The following is a 14,786-nucleotide window of genomic DNA, read 5'->3' as shown; positions in this document are numbered from 1 at the left end:
GAACTCAAGGCCTGTACCCTGGCTGTTAGGAGAACCATAGGGGTTCTCAGGTCACCAGGGTGCCACCATCTGTGCTCTCCATGCCCCTGGTAGGCTTCAGACTTGCTTTCAACTACCTGAAGGACAAGAAATCTGTGGAGGCCATCGAAATCTGCCACGATGTAAGCCAGCAGCCTTGGCGGGGAGGGCCTGGTGTAGTGGTAGGGAACCCTGCCTGATACTGCATACCCATTCTCTGTTCCAGGTCCTCAGGGAGCACCCCAACTACCCCAAGATCAGGGAGGAAATTTTGGAAAAGGCCCGAAGGTCCCTGAGGCCCTAGCTGGTGTCAAGGGGCCTGCAGTAGAAACCATCAACCTACTGAAGTTGTGTGGAGGGATGAAAAGTGGGTCAGTGGAGAAGGGATTGAGAAAATGACACATTCTTCCCCATTTCTATAGTGTATGTGGTTTATTTTGAATCATGTTTCATCTGACCTAAGGGTCACCCCAAAGCTTTATGTTTTTAAGGCACGAGAAATTTTGCTCTGGGAAGAAAGACATCAACTGGCTTAACTTTTGCTGGGCTCGTTGGGTGCTTTCTAACAGACCTCGCTTTTATCCCAGACTCTCTGAGGGGGCAGAGTGGAGCAAAGAGGAGGCTTCTAGTGGAATGGTGGTCGAAAAGGATCCCCTTCAGCTATTTTTCAATGGTTGTTGCCGTTCTCCTGTCTGGTCTCCAGGATCCTGGAGCTAGAGAAGCAATTACTCCTCCTTTCCATGCTACCCTCTGAGTCTGCCTGGCGGTAGGCCCAGGATGCTGTGGGCAGTGGGCCCAGACAGGAGGATCAGCTGCAAAAGGTCCTGTGTGAGAGGGCCTGCAGGGTGCAAGGGCCATTGTCCCACCCTGTCCATGCATTGTTTCCCTTTCCCCTGCCACCTCCCCCCCAACTCCCCACCAAGTCCAGCTGGCTTCTTCTGGTCCTTACCAGTTTGGGACAAACCTGACTACCCTCGCCTGGCACAAGGAAATACATTCCAAGAAAAAATAGTTCCCACTTCAGCTTTTGCAAAAGACACTGGCCACCTAACATCCTACAGAAACCCTTTTAATGTCTACGGGGGCAAATGCAGTGGTTCCTATTTAGATGAATAATGTTAACTGCAACTGGCAAGAGGGTGACAGAGGGCACCTTTGCTGTGCTCCCAATACCACTCTTCCTTGATGTCATTAAGGATGCCAGTAATGGGACAGTCTGGCCTCAGGACAGTCAGGAAGCCTAGGATCTCTGAATGTGGACTTCCCAGGTCCCTTCCCCTCTCTGGGTCTTAGTGTCCCCATTTGTGGCAGGAAATTAGATGTCTCCCAAATCATGGCACAACTCTCTACCAGTGATATACAGCAAACATTTTAAAGTTTAATAACTGTGTGCCTACACATCATTTTTACATAGAAAACCAAGTAGCACAGCAAAGTCAGGAATTTACAGGTGCTGTTCCATGGGATGGGTTTAACTTTTAAGCATACTGATATAATTGATTTAAAGAAAAATTATTTAGAGTAAGTAGAATGCAGATATGGGCAGAGTTTTCAAGAGCAGTTATCCAGTGACTAAGGTTTGGGAACAGTGGACAGATAAGGGTCCCTTTGGAACAGTGTAACTCGGATGGCTGCTGAGCCTCATTTTTATAACACACTGCTGATCACATATATGGTTTGTTGATATAAGCTGGGGATCTGGAATGCTTTCCCCAGGTTACTACCATCTTTCCTATGGGAAAACCCAGTCCCCTTTCTGTGATCTCCTTTACAACCCAGTTTTGTTGGGACAGGTTTGTTGACAGGTCTATCTACATGGAGGATGATCCTGTAAAGGGATTGTGTATTAATCATGTTTTTGCTGTAAAACCTAGATTGTCTTCATTTATCTAAAAACAAAGAAACAAAAACCAAGAACCCTGTGGCCCTAGATGGGACTAGGCAGGCCTGAGTCCAGCCATGGGCTGAGTCCATGGGGCGGAAGCCTGTTGGGGCTTCCTACCAGAGTACTGGAGCTGAGGGCTGCCACCCAGACCACCAGGCCAGTCAGAGTGACCCTGAGAGCCCTTGGAAGAACCCAGGTTTTGGATTGTGCATGCTGAAGTAATCTCTACAAAAGGGTCTCCAGGCACCAGTGAAGAAGAGACAGGACAACTCAGTGTACCGGGGCACTTTACCCTGAGAAGACAAAGGCCTAGCTATTCCTAGCTAAGCTGGTTACAGGGACATACTGCCCCACCACAGGCCAGATTCCAAAGCATGAGTCCTCTAATGGCACTGATACGGCCATGTGGTCATGTCCATGCATGTCCAGAGGCAAGAGACAGATACCTAAAGGGTGACAGGACAGGCAAAAAAGAAAGGATTAAACATACAGAGAAAGAATGGCAGAAACATGAAAATTGATGCAAGTTGCAAACGTACACAGGACTTCCATGTTCCAGGCACTCTTTAAGGGCTTTGTAAATATGAACTAAACAAGCTTATGAGGTGAGTAGTGTTACTATTTGCATGCAGTATCGAGGACACCCAGGCACAGAGGGAGTAATTCACATAAATCACCTCACTAGGTAGTAGAAAATCCAAGATTCAAGCCCAGCATTCTGGCTCTGTGCTCTTACCAGTCAAGCCAGAGAGATGAGTGAGCCCAGTACAGACCAAGGCAGGGAATTAAAGCAAGGAAACCCAAATCAATTCTCCTCTGGCAGTTCCTCCTTCCAGCTCTTGTACAAATCACTATCATTCCTAAGGGGGAAGAAGTCAACCTTTCTCAGGCCCCCAGACTGGGGCTCCCCAGAGCAGGGTGTGGCCTACTCCTCTGGCCTGCAGCCCAGCTGAGCTGCCAGGGACAGGTCAGACAGGTCTGGCTGGTGCAGATGGATGAGGTTCTGCAGCTTCCCCCCCGCCCTTCCCGCTGTCCCCCTGGCTCAAGTCCTCATGGACCACAGCTGCTATGTAAGGCCATCACCAGGCCTTGAACAGGCACATCCCCTTGCCCTGCCTCCATCCAGGTTGGTGAATTCACCCTCAGGACAAGGCCTAAGCTCAGTGTGGGTGTGTAGGAAGGAGGGTGCCCTCACCCATCCCCAGCAGATAGCCCCATGTCAGAAGACCCTGCTGCTGCTCCTCCCCACCACCCCAGGTCACCACTGTAGAGGAACAGGTTAATCCAAAGGAAAAAGTGCTCTATCTGGCTGGTCAGCCTCAGCTGGCTTCCTGCCTCCAACTTGACTGGCTTGCCTGGAAAGAGGCCCAATATGCTGGGTGTGCCTACTCCTACCAGCCAACACAGCCTGTGTCCATACTGCCCTCTGTAGGGCTTGTCCCCTATCCCCAGTTCCCCTGAGGGTGTACCCCTGCTTCCCACCCCAGAAAGACCACACTGTTAAAAATAAAGCCTCTTTATTGGTACCTGTAAGCTCAGGTACAAGGTGTTCCCATAAGCACACAGGCTGGCAAGGCCTCCTGGGCAAGGGGGCAGGCCCAGAGCCTGCGTTTCTTGGCACAGACACAGAGAGAAATGGAATAAATTATAGTTTTGATACTCAGGGACAATGTAGAAATTAGGATGCAAAATTAAACATTAGCAAACAAAGGGTATAAAAGCCCTCAGAAGCCACCCCTCACCAACTGGCCTCAGGGCATGGGCAGGTGGGCCAGGCCAAAGTGCAGTGCCCAGAAAGCCCTGAGATAATAGTCTGGGGCATGGTTTGTGCCCGAGGTAGGCCCTTTGCCTTCTCTGGGCCTCCTGTTTCCTCCTTCCCCCTCCTACATCCCTGGGCCTGGAATAAAGGCTACAGCCTTTGGGGAAGGGGAAGATGGAACAGAGGGCAGGAAGTGGAGGGGGCAGGGTGGGGCAGAAGGGAGTTTTGGTCACAGCTGGTTAGCCCAGCCTCTCCCCCTGCCTAGATGATGTCCTTGGCCAGCACCTTCCTGCATAGCCATCCAGGAGCCAGGCAGCAGACATAGATCATAGAGCTCAAATCCACACCCAGTCTGCACCAAAGCCCAGGCAGGGCAAGGTGTAGGACTACAAGGCAAAAGGGGCTCCTTGAGGGCCTGTGCCCACCCCACCCCTGGCACTACCCGCCAGCCAGAGAGGTGCAACCAAAGCCTCCTCAATCTCCAAATAAATTATGGAAATAAATTATAGTCTTCACAGTCCAGAGGATTTAGCTACCCATGGGTCTAGGGCTCAGCATGGCAGAAGCCACCTGATTTCAGCCGTCTCACCGTCTTTGGGCTAAGGAACATCATGCAAAGACCGAAAAGTGGTCTGCCGAGCTCCAGAGGAGCCACATTTTCTCCTCTTCCAGGCTCACATTGTGGAGATGGAAGAGCAAACTGTGGGTGTTGGGGTCCAGGCAGCTGAAACGGGAAGCCCCTCCCCCCAATCCTCTCTTCAGCACAGAAAAGTTAAAACAAATAAATAAATCCAGAGAACTGTATGAAAACCAGGAGTGTGCGCATGGCACCTGTGAGTGAGCCAGCCAGTGGGAGACTGTTACACAGAGACTCTGGGGAGCCCCACAATTACAAGAAAGCAGCAACAGGTCCCTTGGGGCTGGGAAAAGGCATCCTGGTCCTCACACCAGCACAGGCTCCATTAGAGATGCTGGGACAGTGTCCTCAAACTGGCTGTCGATAAAGGGATCTAGGGCTTCGGCGACTGGCTCGGAGAAGCCCATGAGGGACTCCAGGAAGCAATTGCTGGCATCCCCGGGTGGAGAGAGGCCAGGCAGGGGGAAGTGAGGTGCCTCGATGTGGTCCAGGCTGTCAGACACCTTCTGTGATGTGTAGTGAGGCCCCAGACTATAATCTGGCAGAGCCTGGAGTAACTCAAAGGAGTCACAAGAAGACAAGCTGAGATCCACTGAGCTACTCTGGCCAGCGTCCATGCTGGGTGGCACTAAGTTGGCAGGAAGGCTGCCTTCTCTTGACCCTTCAAGGCCACCATTTAGGAAGCAGCTGGCATCGAGGTTGGCATTTTCATCCAGGATGCCCGATGTGAAGCTACAGCCAGAATAGCTATGGGTCCAGCTGGCCAGGCCACCAGGGTCACTAGTACCAAAGATGTCAGCTGGATGGAAGCAGCTGAGGTTGTCCAGGTTCCCCACACTCCCTTCCTCCTCTTCCTCCTCCTCCCCGCCGAGGTCAGAGTCACTGAAACTCAGGATCCGTGCCAGGCTGTCATCATCAACGCCAGGCTGGAAGCCAGGGCCAGGCAGGCCTGGGTGGGTGGGGCCGTCAGGAGCCTCACTAGTGCCCGATGCTGAGGAAGATGCTGTGGAAGAATCAGTCATGTCGCTGCTGCAGCTGTTGTCTCCCAGCTCATTGTTCATCAGGGGCTTGGCCAGTGGGAAAGTAGGGACCAGGGCCTGCTCACCAGGGCTGGGTGGGCCGCCCTGGGCAGGGGCCTCTAGCTCCCTAAAGCTCTCAGCCTCCTGTTCCAACTGCAGGCGGGTGAGTGTGTGGATGAAATGGGTCTGAACTCTCGCCTGATTAAATTCCACACGGCCTATGGGGTTCTCACAGCCCTCCCTGCAGCAGCCACAGGGGAATGCTGTGTGGTCCATCTGCAGAGAAAGTAGAGGTACAAGTGAGGATTACTGTGGAGTGCAAAGAAGTCCCCACACTCAGGTTCCCCAGCCCAGCCCAGTCCAGCCACCACACCTGACACTTGATGCCTGCCAGGCTGCAGCTGCAGGTCTCAGGGTCGCAGATCCTATCGCAGTGACAGCCACAATCCTCCCGGGACTGGCGCAGTGCCTGCAGCTCCCGCTTCTCCTCCCGATCGATCCTTCGCACGCCCGAGGCCCTCAGCAGAGCTCGACGTCGCCGGGCTGGGTAGGGCTGCAGGAAGCTCACTTCTTCCAACCGGCCACCTGCCACAGCGATTGCCAAGTCCTCCTCCACAGAGGCGTCATCAATAGCATCCACCGCAGGTGGTAGCCCTGCCTCTGCCTTGGGTACCCCGGCTGCCGAAAGCTGCATCCACAGGAAAGAGGTATGTGAGAGGCACAGACATGGACATGGGCTTAGCCCTACTGTCACTAGACAAACCCCCCCACGTGCTTACCCTCCCACTACTCGTGCTTAATCTGCGATGGGCACTGTGTGTATGACAGTGAACAGGACAGCCAAGAATACGGTCCTCAGGGCATTTGGAAAAAAAAGACAGAGATATCCTACTCATGGCATTCCCTAGATCATGGACAGACTCCCTTTCCTAACCAGACAGATACGCACCCCCCTAATTCATATCAGCTTCACATCCCCCTCTCCAAAAAGTTCAAGTTCAGATTCAGGTATCATGCCCCCAGCCCCAGCAGCAAATAGACACAAGCCCTCCTCTGTGCCTCCTGTTTGCAGATGACCCAGGCAACAGACTCCAATCAAGCCAATCACTAGGCCCAAAGGCCTGTTTCCCCATATACATAATGAGCAAGTCAGCACCCACCCCGGTACACCCACCCCTCGAGGTTAGGACTCCAGGAACTGCCTTAGGAGGTGGGCCACGAGAGGGCTCTCTCTACCTTCCACTGCAGCATCTCCAACTTCTCCTCTTTCAAGCGCTGGCGGAGCTTCTCGTGCCGTGCACGGGCTTGCTCCTGTGCAAATTCAGCCAAAGAGAAGCGGCGGCAGGCACTGTGGCGAGGGGCCATACCCAGAGTACAGCCACCACGGCTGGGCACACTGGTGAAGCCCTGGCAACGGGGGAAGTAGAAGACGGTGATCCCATCAAAGGCTACACGGCCTGGGCGCTCCCGGCGAGCCCGCTTCAGGATAGACAGGGCTGGAAAGCAGGCAAAGATGCTGAGAATTAGTTTTCAGTGAGGCACAACATACCTCCAGGAAGATCATGCCAGACTGCCCTCCCGCCTCCCACCTTCCCCCTCCTCCCTCTCCGCCCACTTTGAAAAAAGAAATGTGAATTTAGGAGCCTGTGTGGCTGGGACTGAAGCAGCTGAAACTGAACACCACACCCATGTCAGCACTGGCTTATCATTATTTTCCAGTTTAAATGACAGTATTTGTAAGATTAAACATCTTTCCTATGTTTATTAGCCATGTACAGGTCCTTTGTACAGTTTTCTATGGTTTTTTATTGATTTGTAGGATTTCTGTGTTCTGCAACAGGCTTAAAAGGCTTTCCCTTTACAAGTTAATGTTTATTGATTAGTAAGCTACGTACTGGTATTTTCATTAGGTTGAACCGTAATAAATTACCATGTAATGGTGAAATATTGGAAATTCCATATATTTCAACTTACTGTATTAATTTTATACCCAGCTACCAGAGGGAATTCCCTTCCTAAAGGTTTTCTGTTTATACTGTTAGATTCCATGTGCTAAAAATTATATTCTTTTTATGTGTAATGCACAGATATATACACAGTACATAAAAAGGTAAACAGCACATCTATTGTATTAAAATTTCATGGTGGGGGGGTAAATTAAGGAGAAAATGTCTTAATAGGCTTCCTGGGGAACAATAATGAAAAATAAGGTCCAGAAACACTGCTCTAGGGCCATGTTCGTCAGTCTGGAATCACAATTATACAAGCTTGAAAATAACCAGTAAAAACCCCTTTTCACTATGTTCAGGCAAAATGGACAGCATTTTGACAGGAGAGGGACCGGCTTGACAGGCCCCACGGCAAAGCAGCATGGGGCGGGCGGGGAACTCCAGCAGTTCCCTTTGTAGGAGGGTAGGGTGCTCACTGGAGAAACGAAACTGGAACAGAAGGGAGGGGCCAGACCGGGAAGGCCCTGAGGGCACTCTGCAGAGCTGCATCCTGGATGTCATTACTCCCAAGGTCAAAGGTGAATTAGCTGGGCTCAGGTGCCCCTGGACAGTGGGCACTGAGTGACCGCTATATCACAGCTCGTGAGAGCTACCTCCTTGGGGACATGACCTCCAGAGGCCAAAGGCATTTTGTTAAGGACCTCTAAATTTCATCTTTCAGGAAGGAAGGCAGGGGATGGAGTTCCCAGGGGAGGGAGGACTCACGGGTGAAACTTCTGGGGCCACAGAAGTCACGGTCAGGCAGGGGCATCTGATCCCAGGGGCCTTCCTCCTCTGAGTCCCAGGCACGGGAGACAGAAGAGCTTGAGCTCGGGGAGCAGGAGCGAGACTGGCACCCAGAGGAAGAGGAGGAGGAGGAGACCAAGGAGTTGTCCTCATCCAGCTGGTCAAATTTCCTCTTCAACAGCCCAGTCATGGTGGTGCCGGAGGTGCTCTGGGGTCTGGGGACAGACAGCCTGGAGTGAGAATGAGAAAGCTCTAAGTGGCAGGCAGGAAACAGCAGGTGGGCTTCCAGCCAGGGTCATCATCCCTCCCACTGACCCTCCAAGGCATCCCAGAAACCGGCCTCTGCCCTCCAGCCCTGCCTGTGGAGCTGTGTGTGGGGGAGGGCGGTCTCCAGGAGGATCTCTGCACAAGACACAGCACCTCCCTCCCTCCAAACTAATGTTCAAATCCACGGCCTGATGCTTCAAACTCCCACCTCTGCCCAAAGCCTTCCCAAGCACTAGGTACCTTCCCCACCACCTCCTACAACACACACACACACACACACACGCATCCACACCAACAGGGGAAGGAGGCAGACAGACCAACAGATGGACTGACAGACCTCAGCCTGGTCTCACTCATTCCCCGACAGGAATCCTGGGGGCTGACTCATAGGCTGGGTGATTCACACAGCTCTCATCTGTGTGCCTGTGTGTGTGTATGCGTGTGTGTGTGTGTGTGTGTGTGTGTACGCCCTACAGCCCGCACAGCCCGCATGGCCATGGTATGGTGGCTCTGCTTCCTCCTCCTCCTCCTCCAGCACACCCACACAGGCACGCCACCCTGCACATAGGCAGGGCTGCGGGCCCTTGCTCCAGGCTAGCCAGGCATTCTGGGGAACAGGCTGGCTTTGACGTTGGCCTCCACTCCTAGACGGTAGTTTCTGAGCCCTTCCCCTCCCGGTGTGGGAGCTTCTCAGACTTTCCCTTAGAAAGCCCCGCTCCACTGTCAAGAAGTCTCCTGCCTCCAGGCCTATGTGACCACAGCCACTCAGGCTGTCTCTTTAACATCTCATTTGATCCTAATGTCCAAAATCTCTCCTGTCTGTGGCTTCGTGACATGGAGCACCCCACAACACAACACTGTCTCCCGTGGGAGAGTCTCAGCCTTCAGCAGAAGTATAACCAGAGACTCCCACAGCTGGCTGGCCTTATCCAAGCAGAAGAGACTTGGGGCTCCTTCCCTGGAATGCTTCAGCGAATAATGGCCCTTCCCAAGGTTTGGTAAGCCCCAGAAGACTCAATCCCAAACGCTGAGTACAGCTACCTTGTGTCTGTTGCTCCAGCTGGGCCTTCGGGGAGGTCACCAGGGGGGAAAGGGAAAGGAAGTTGAAGCTGAGGCCGAGGCCCCAGTGCTGGGGAACCCTTCCCCCACTGCCATCACAGGAAATGAGAGAGAACAGGAAAAACCAACCAGAAGGCTGTCTTGGTCTCCTGTACTCAGGTGTCCTTCCCAAGCACTCCTTTCCCCTCTTCCCAGCCACCTAGGAAGTCCCCGAATCCTGTAGGGTTTGCTGTCAACCTTACTAACTGGATAATGTTTACCCCAGGGACAGCCTCCCCTAGGCAAGCATGAGAGAAGCAAGACAATCTCCCTCCCTGGCCAATCCCCCACCCTGGGCCTGGGGGAAGAAGGCTCACAGATGTTTCCGGGGGCTTCTCCCTGGGTAGTTTCTCAGGCTTGGCACCCCCCTCACAGGGTCAAACCACAGACAAAAACAACCCAGCTCCCAGCTGACCTGCAGGCTCTCCCAGGAGGTGGGGGATTCATGACCCAGAGGCAGGCATACACACATGTACACACACGCACAGACCACACGGAAACACACATATGGACAGACAACACCCACACATCCTGTCCCCACTGCATCCTGCCAAGAGACCCCATCCTTTCCCAGGTTCCAGATGCCATCCACAGGGCCCTGAATGCCTCCTTCACCACACATCCAGCCTGAGATCCCCCAGGACCCACTGCCCACTTGGTGTCTCCGCCCAGACATCTCCTAGAAACATAAAATTCTGCAGGCCCCAAATCGAACCCCTTGTCTCTGTTCCCCACCCCCCATGCCATCTGTTCCTCTTCCTGTGTTCCCTATCTTAGTAACAGCCCCACCACCCACCCAGTCACTCAAGCCAGAAACCTGCAGTCATCCTCAACTCCTTCCTCTCTCTCCCTCCATCTATATCCAGGCACCCCATGCCTGGGAGTTCACGTAAATCCATTTAATCCACACAAAGCCAGGGACAGACCCAGTAGGTATAATGGAGGCCACGTGGCATAGTGTTAAGAACTTCGGCTCCAGAACCAGACTACCTGCTTTTGAACTCTGGCTCCACTATTAATTGGCTGGGTAATCCTGGGCAAGTTCCTTAACCTCTCTGTGCCTCCAATTCTTTGTCTTAAGACCTCATAGGGTTGGGAGGTTTAGAAGAATCAATCCATGTCACATGTTCTTAGATTAGTGGTAAGTGCTCAGTGAATGTGTTATTCCACACTGAAAAAAAAAAAAAAAAAGAGCTCCAGCTCCTGGATGCACACGACACAGATGCATCTCACAGACATCGTGCCGAGTGAAAGAAGCCAGACACAAGATATATGCAAAGGTTCAAAAAAAAAAAGGCAGAACTACTCCGTGATGACATAAGTCAGAGCAGTGGTTCCCCAGGGGAGGGAGAAGAACACCCTGGAGAGAGTCATGAGGGAAATTTTCTGGGGTCGGGGGTAGGAAGGGCTGGGGGACCTGTAAAAGTTCTATGTTCATCTGCATAGTGGTTACGTGGAACTCTAAAATTGTAAATATCCATCTTATGGACACATAAGATTTATATACTTACACATTTTATTTAGGTTACTATCAATTTAAAACGTTCACTAACCTTAACATGTCTCTGTCCCCACAGTGGCTACCCCATGTCCCTCTGCTCCTGCCCTCTTTCCCCAGCCACTCTTGATCCTACAGCCAGAATGACCTTCTTAAACCACACATTTACCTGCCACTGCCACACCTAGAACCACTCTATAGCCTCTACAGCTCCCCTTGGGGAAGCTTGACATTAGGATCAAGTCCAGAATTCAAGAAGCTGAAGGTGACCTGGCCACTGCTTCCCTCTCCCCACCTTGCTCTCTATACTCCAGCTGAATTTGCAGTTCCCATGATGGCCATGTCCCCGCTCACCTCCTGGCCTCTGCAAAGCTGGAACAACCCAGCCTCATTCCCTTTCAGAAAGTCATCTTTCAAGGGGCCTCCCGAATCCCCTACTCCTTCCTCCTGCCTCTCTGCGCTCCTGCTAGGGACTGAATATTTGTATCCTATCAAAATTCTTATGTTGAGACTGAATCCCCAGTGTGACGGTATTTGGAGGTGGGCCTTTGGGGGGTAATCAGGCCATGAATGACACCTTATTAGCACCTTTATAAGAAGTGACACAAAAGAGATGGTCTCTTTCTCCAACATGAGAGCTCAGACCCAGCAAGAAGGTGTGCATCTGCAAGCCAAGAAGAGGGACTTCATCAGGCTGACTGGAGCCTTGATCTTGCATTTTGCAACTTCCCAAGGTGTGAAAAATAAATCTTTTCTTTAAGCCACCCAGTCTGTGGACTTTCTATTACAGCAGCCCAAAGTAAGACAGTTCCCAAAAACCTTGGTATTTCCCCATCACAGACGTTATCTGATCAGACTGCAGGGGCCTCATTGCTCATCTGTCTCACGCTGAAGACATCTCTGTCTGGCTGCCCCTGTGCCCATGTCTAGGACAGAGTCTGGCATAGAGAGGGCACCTGATAATACCAGAGGTAAGCAGACTAGCCCTGCATATCGGGTATAGACCCAATTGCACAGGCAATCTTACGCACATGAGGTTGCTGAGGGCGACTGGTCAGTGTGACCTTCTCCTGCTCCTGTCACAGTTAATTTAAGAGGGGCAGGAGGAGAATCACATGTCTATCCCCCAGCTGTGCCAGAGGGTACAAGCAAGAACGGTGCTCAAAAGGGGTGGCTCTGAGGGCAGGAGAGGGAAGCTCAGGCTGCAGGCAGGTGCCAATGTACGCAATCCCAGGAGGCTCCCCAGTTCCCCAAGAGGAAACAGATGGAGAGAGATGTCAGGAAAGCAGGCTCAGCCACACACTGCGGCTCTGCCTAAGGGATGTCCACAGAAAGAGAACTTAAGGTGAGGAGGTTATGACCTCCAAGCCTACAGACAGGGAAACAGAGACACAGGGAAGCTACAGTCGTGCTGCAGGTTCTAGTGATGAACAATCCCTTCCAAATCTGCAGCACGAGAATGAAATGAGAAATTACCTCCTCCCTGATACTCCTCTGGAGAGGCGGGGGAAGTGCCCTTGGTTCTCGTGTTCCTCTGTTCCACGTGGGAATCCAGAGGCTAAGAGGCAGAGGCAGGAGATGAGACAAAAAGACTGAGCCAGATACAAGGAGAGGCCAAGAGGGAATGAACGATAGTGAGAATCTAAGAAAAGTGTCAGACAGTGAGTCAGAGGTGGGGGGAGGGGCCCTCAGCAGCTACCCAGGAATCAAGATTCTGACCATGGCAGTGTTCCCAGGGTGAGCACAGCCCCCTCCCTAGGGTCCTGGAGGAAGGAAAAGCAGTTCCCAGGAGCTGGCTCAGACAGAAATACCACACCGCCAAGGAACCCCAGAGACAGGCCCTGAATCAGAGAGCCAGGCTTCTTCTGGGATCTGAGCCCTGACAATCGGGCAGCCCTCCTGCCACCACACACAGGCACTGACAACCCCCCACTCAACTGGCCACAGTTATCTACACATTCAGCTCACACTATGCGAATCCAGGAAAGGCCACCTCACCCCTGGGCACCAAGCAACCAAGGGCTGTTTTCGAGAAGTGGGGGCAGGGCTTGAAAAAGTCACAGCAACTCCTCTGTCCACCTCGGCAGTCCCACCAGTGCTCCAGGCCTCAGGCCAAGCCAGTCTTAGGGAGGGGGCACCTTTAGCTGCCTCCATCCCCCTTCAGAAATCTGAAGAATGTGTCCTTTAACCTCTGAGCCCCAGGCCTTGGCCAGTCCCCCCAAAACACTTGGGGTCACATGACCCCTGTCCCTCAGGAACAACTTCCTGGGAGAAGGGGAGGGCACCTCCCAGCACCTCTAGTCCCCACTGAAAAACCAGCCTGGGTGGCCCAGAGAGGACAGACCGAAAGCCTTGGCACCTCCTCCCCAAGCATCCCTCTGAAGGAGAGCTGGGGGAGGGGATGGCTCCTCGGCTTTGGCCTTCAGGACCTGGCACTGGATAGGTGCCAAATGTATGCTGGCTACATGAGGCACTTGTTCCTGTAGAAGGGACATTGCACCTGACAATGACTGCTTCCTCCACCTAAGAGGGTCCTTCTTCCCTCTCTCATTCATTCATTCAACAAATACGCACCAAGCTCACATACCTGCCAAGCACTGTGGCAGGCACTCGCGCATGCAGGGAGCAAGACTTACACAACTGCTGCCCTCTTGAAGCTCTGAGTTGAGCAGGGAGGACAAACAGAGTGGGGTGCTGGGATGGAGGGTCTGAAGGGTGGGACAGGGTACGGCTGGGGTGAAAGTAGGTCTCTTTGAGGAAGGAAAGTAGGCAGAGTTCCAGTTAGGGGCTCCGCATGGGTAAGGAACAGGAGGAGGGACCAGGAGAGTGTGATCGGAGGAGGGGCAGCCCGCGAGGCTGATCCTGGGCTCCAGGGCAGGCTTTAGCTCGAGGGCACGGCAAGCCACAGAGGGCTTAACTAGGGAGTGACAATGCCAGATTTGCATTTTAAAAACGTGGCTCAGCACCGGGAGTGGAGGGGGTGTGACCGGTTGGAGGTGCTGCCAGGGCCAGGTGAGAGGACAGGTCAAGGGCATAGAAGAAAGGCAGATACCGCGATGTGGAGAAAGAAGAGGGCAGGGCTGTCAAGGATTTGGGTCGGGGGAGGTGATGAGTTACTCTCCCAAAGGATTGAGACTTCTGGGTGGAGGTCCTGGGTGGGCAGCAGGAGATGGGGAGGGACTCTCTGGTGTCAGGAGTGTGGGCTACGGCTGTGTGTGATTGTGCCAGGAGCGGGAGTGACTAAGTGTGTGACTATGGCTGTGGTGTGGGCATCTCCACAGTGCGTGCCTGTGAATGAGCCCCGGGGAGGAGAAACTGAGGAAGGGGAGGAAGTACGTGCTGCGGAAGGAGGAGAAGTGCGTGGGAGAGAGTCTACGTGTGCCTGCGGGTGGCCGGTGTAGCTGCGCCCGTGACTCACAGCAGTGGCCTCTGAGAGTGACGGCGACTGACAAACAGGTGAGCCTGCGACACAATCCCTCCCTCCCGGGGTCCGTGACTCACCGCGCCTCCCTGTTCGTTCATCCCTCCACTCCCTCCCTGACCCCCGCCGGCCGGGGGCGCCCGGCACACGCCGCAGCTCCCGCAGCCTCCCCGAGGGGGGAGCCCGAGGAGGAAGGCGACAAATGTCACCTGCTCCGGCCACGCGAGGAACTTCTGAAAAGTTCTCAGGCAACTGGGTCAAAAGGAAACTCGCCCGCGGACGCACGCCCCCGTCGCCTCGCCGCTCGCGCGCAAGCCCGGCTCTGTCCCCACTCGCGCAGAGCTCGGGGAGCCGTGACTTCTCTCGGGGTTACCGCGGCGGGCGGGGGAGGGGAGCAGAAAACCTGCGACTCCCGCCGGCCGGACCCCCGGCCCCCGACTCCGGCCGCG

The 14,786-nt window shown here is 53.5% G+C and overlaps 2 protein-coding genes across 5 annotated transcripts in view; one reads left to right on the top strand and one right to left on the bottom strand.

The window, feature by feature from the left end:
* The window catches only part of TTC21A (tetratricopeptide repeat domain 21A), a 31,842-nt gene extending 31,408 nt beyond the window's left edge, over positions 1 to 434 (top strand). For 2 of the 4 annotated variants that reach the window (XM_011953298.1, XM_011953296.1), the window contains 2 exons: positions 94 to 161; positions 245 to 434. In XM_011953298.1, the coding sequence (XP_011808688.1) occupies positions 94 to 161; positions 245 to 322 (146 nt within the window). In that variant the 3' untranslated portion in view covers positions 323 to 434. The remainder of the gene's footprint in view (positions 1 to 93; positions 162 to 244) is intronic. The other 2 variants (XM_011953294.1, XM_011953297.1) reach the window with 1 other exon arrangement.
* A 2,969-nt stretch (positions 435 to 3,403) lies between these two features.
* CSRNP1 (cysteine-serine-rich nuclear protein 1) overlaps positions 3,404 to 14,786 on the bottom strand; it is a 12,698-nt gene continuing 1,315 nt past the window's right edge. The window contains exons 2-5 of the mRNA XM_011953286.1: positions 8,033 to 8,283; positions 6,555 to 6,814; positions 5,692 to 6,006; positions 3,404 to 5,594 (exon numbers count right to left, since the gene is read on the bottom strand). Of these exons, the coding sequence (XP_011808676.1) occupies positions 4,605 to 5,594; positions 5,692 to 6,006; positions 6,555 to 6,814; positions 8,033 to 8,243 (1,776 nt within the window). The 5' untranslated portion in view covers positions 8,244 to 8,283 and the 3' untranslated portion in view covers positions 3,404 to 4,604. The remainder of the gene's footprint in view (positions 5,595 to 5,691; positions 6,007 to 6,554; positions 6,815 to 8,032; positions 8,284 to 14,786) is intronic.

This window comes from Colobus angolensis, unplaced genomic scaffold (assembly GCF_000951035.1).
Source record: "Colobus angolensis palliatus isolate OR3802 unplaced genomic scaffold, Cang.pa_1.0 Scaffold36, whole genome shotgun sequence".
NCBI lineage: Eukaryota > Metazoa > Chordata > Mammalia > Primates > Cercopithecidae > Colobus > Colobus angolensis.
The sequence above is the reverse complement of the archived record's forward strand: the minus strand, read 5'-3'. Positions and strand labels throughout refer to the sequence as shown.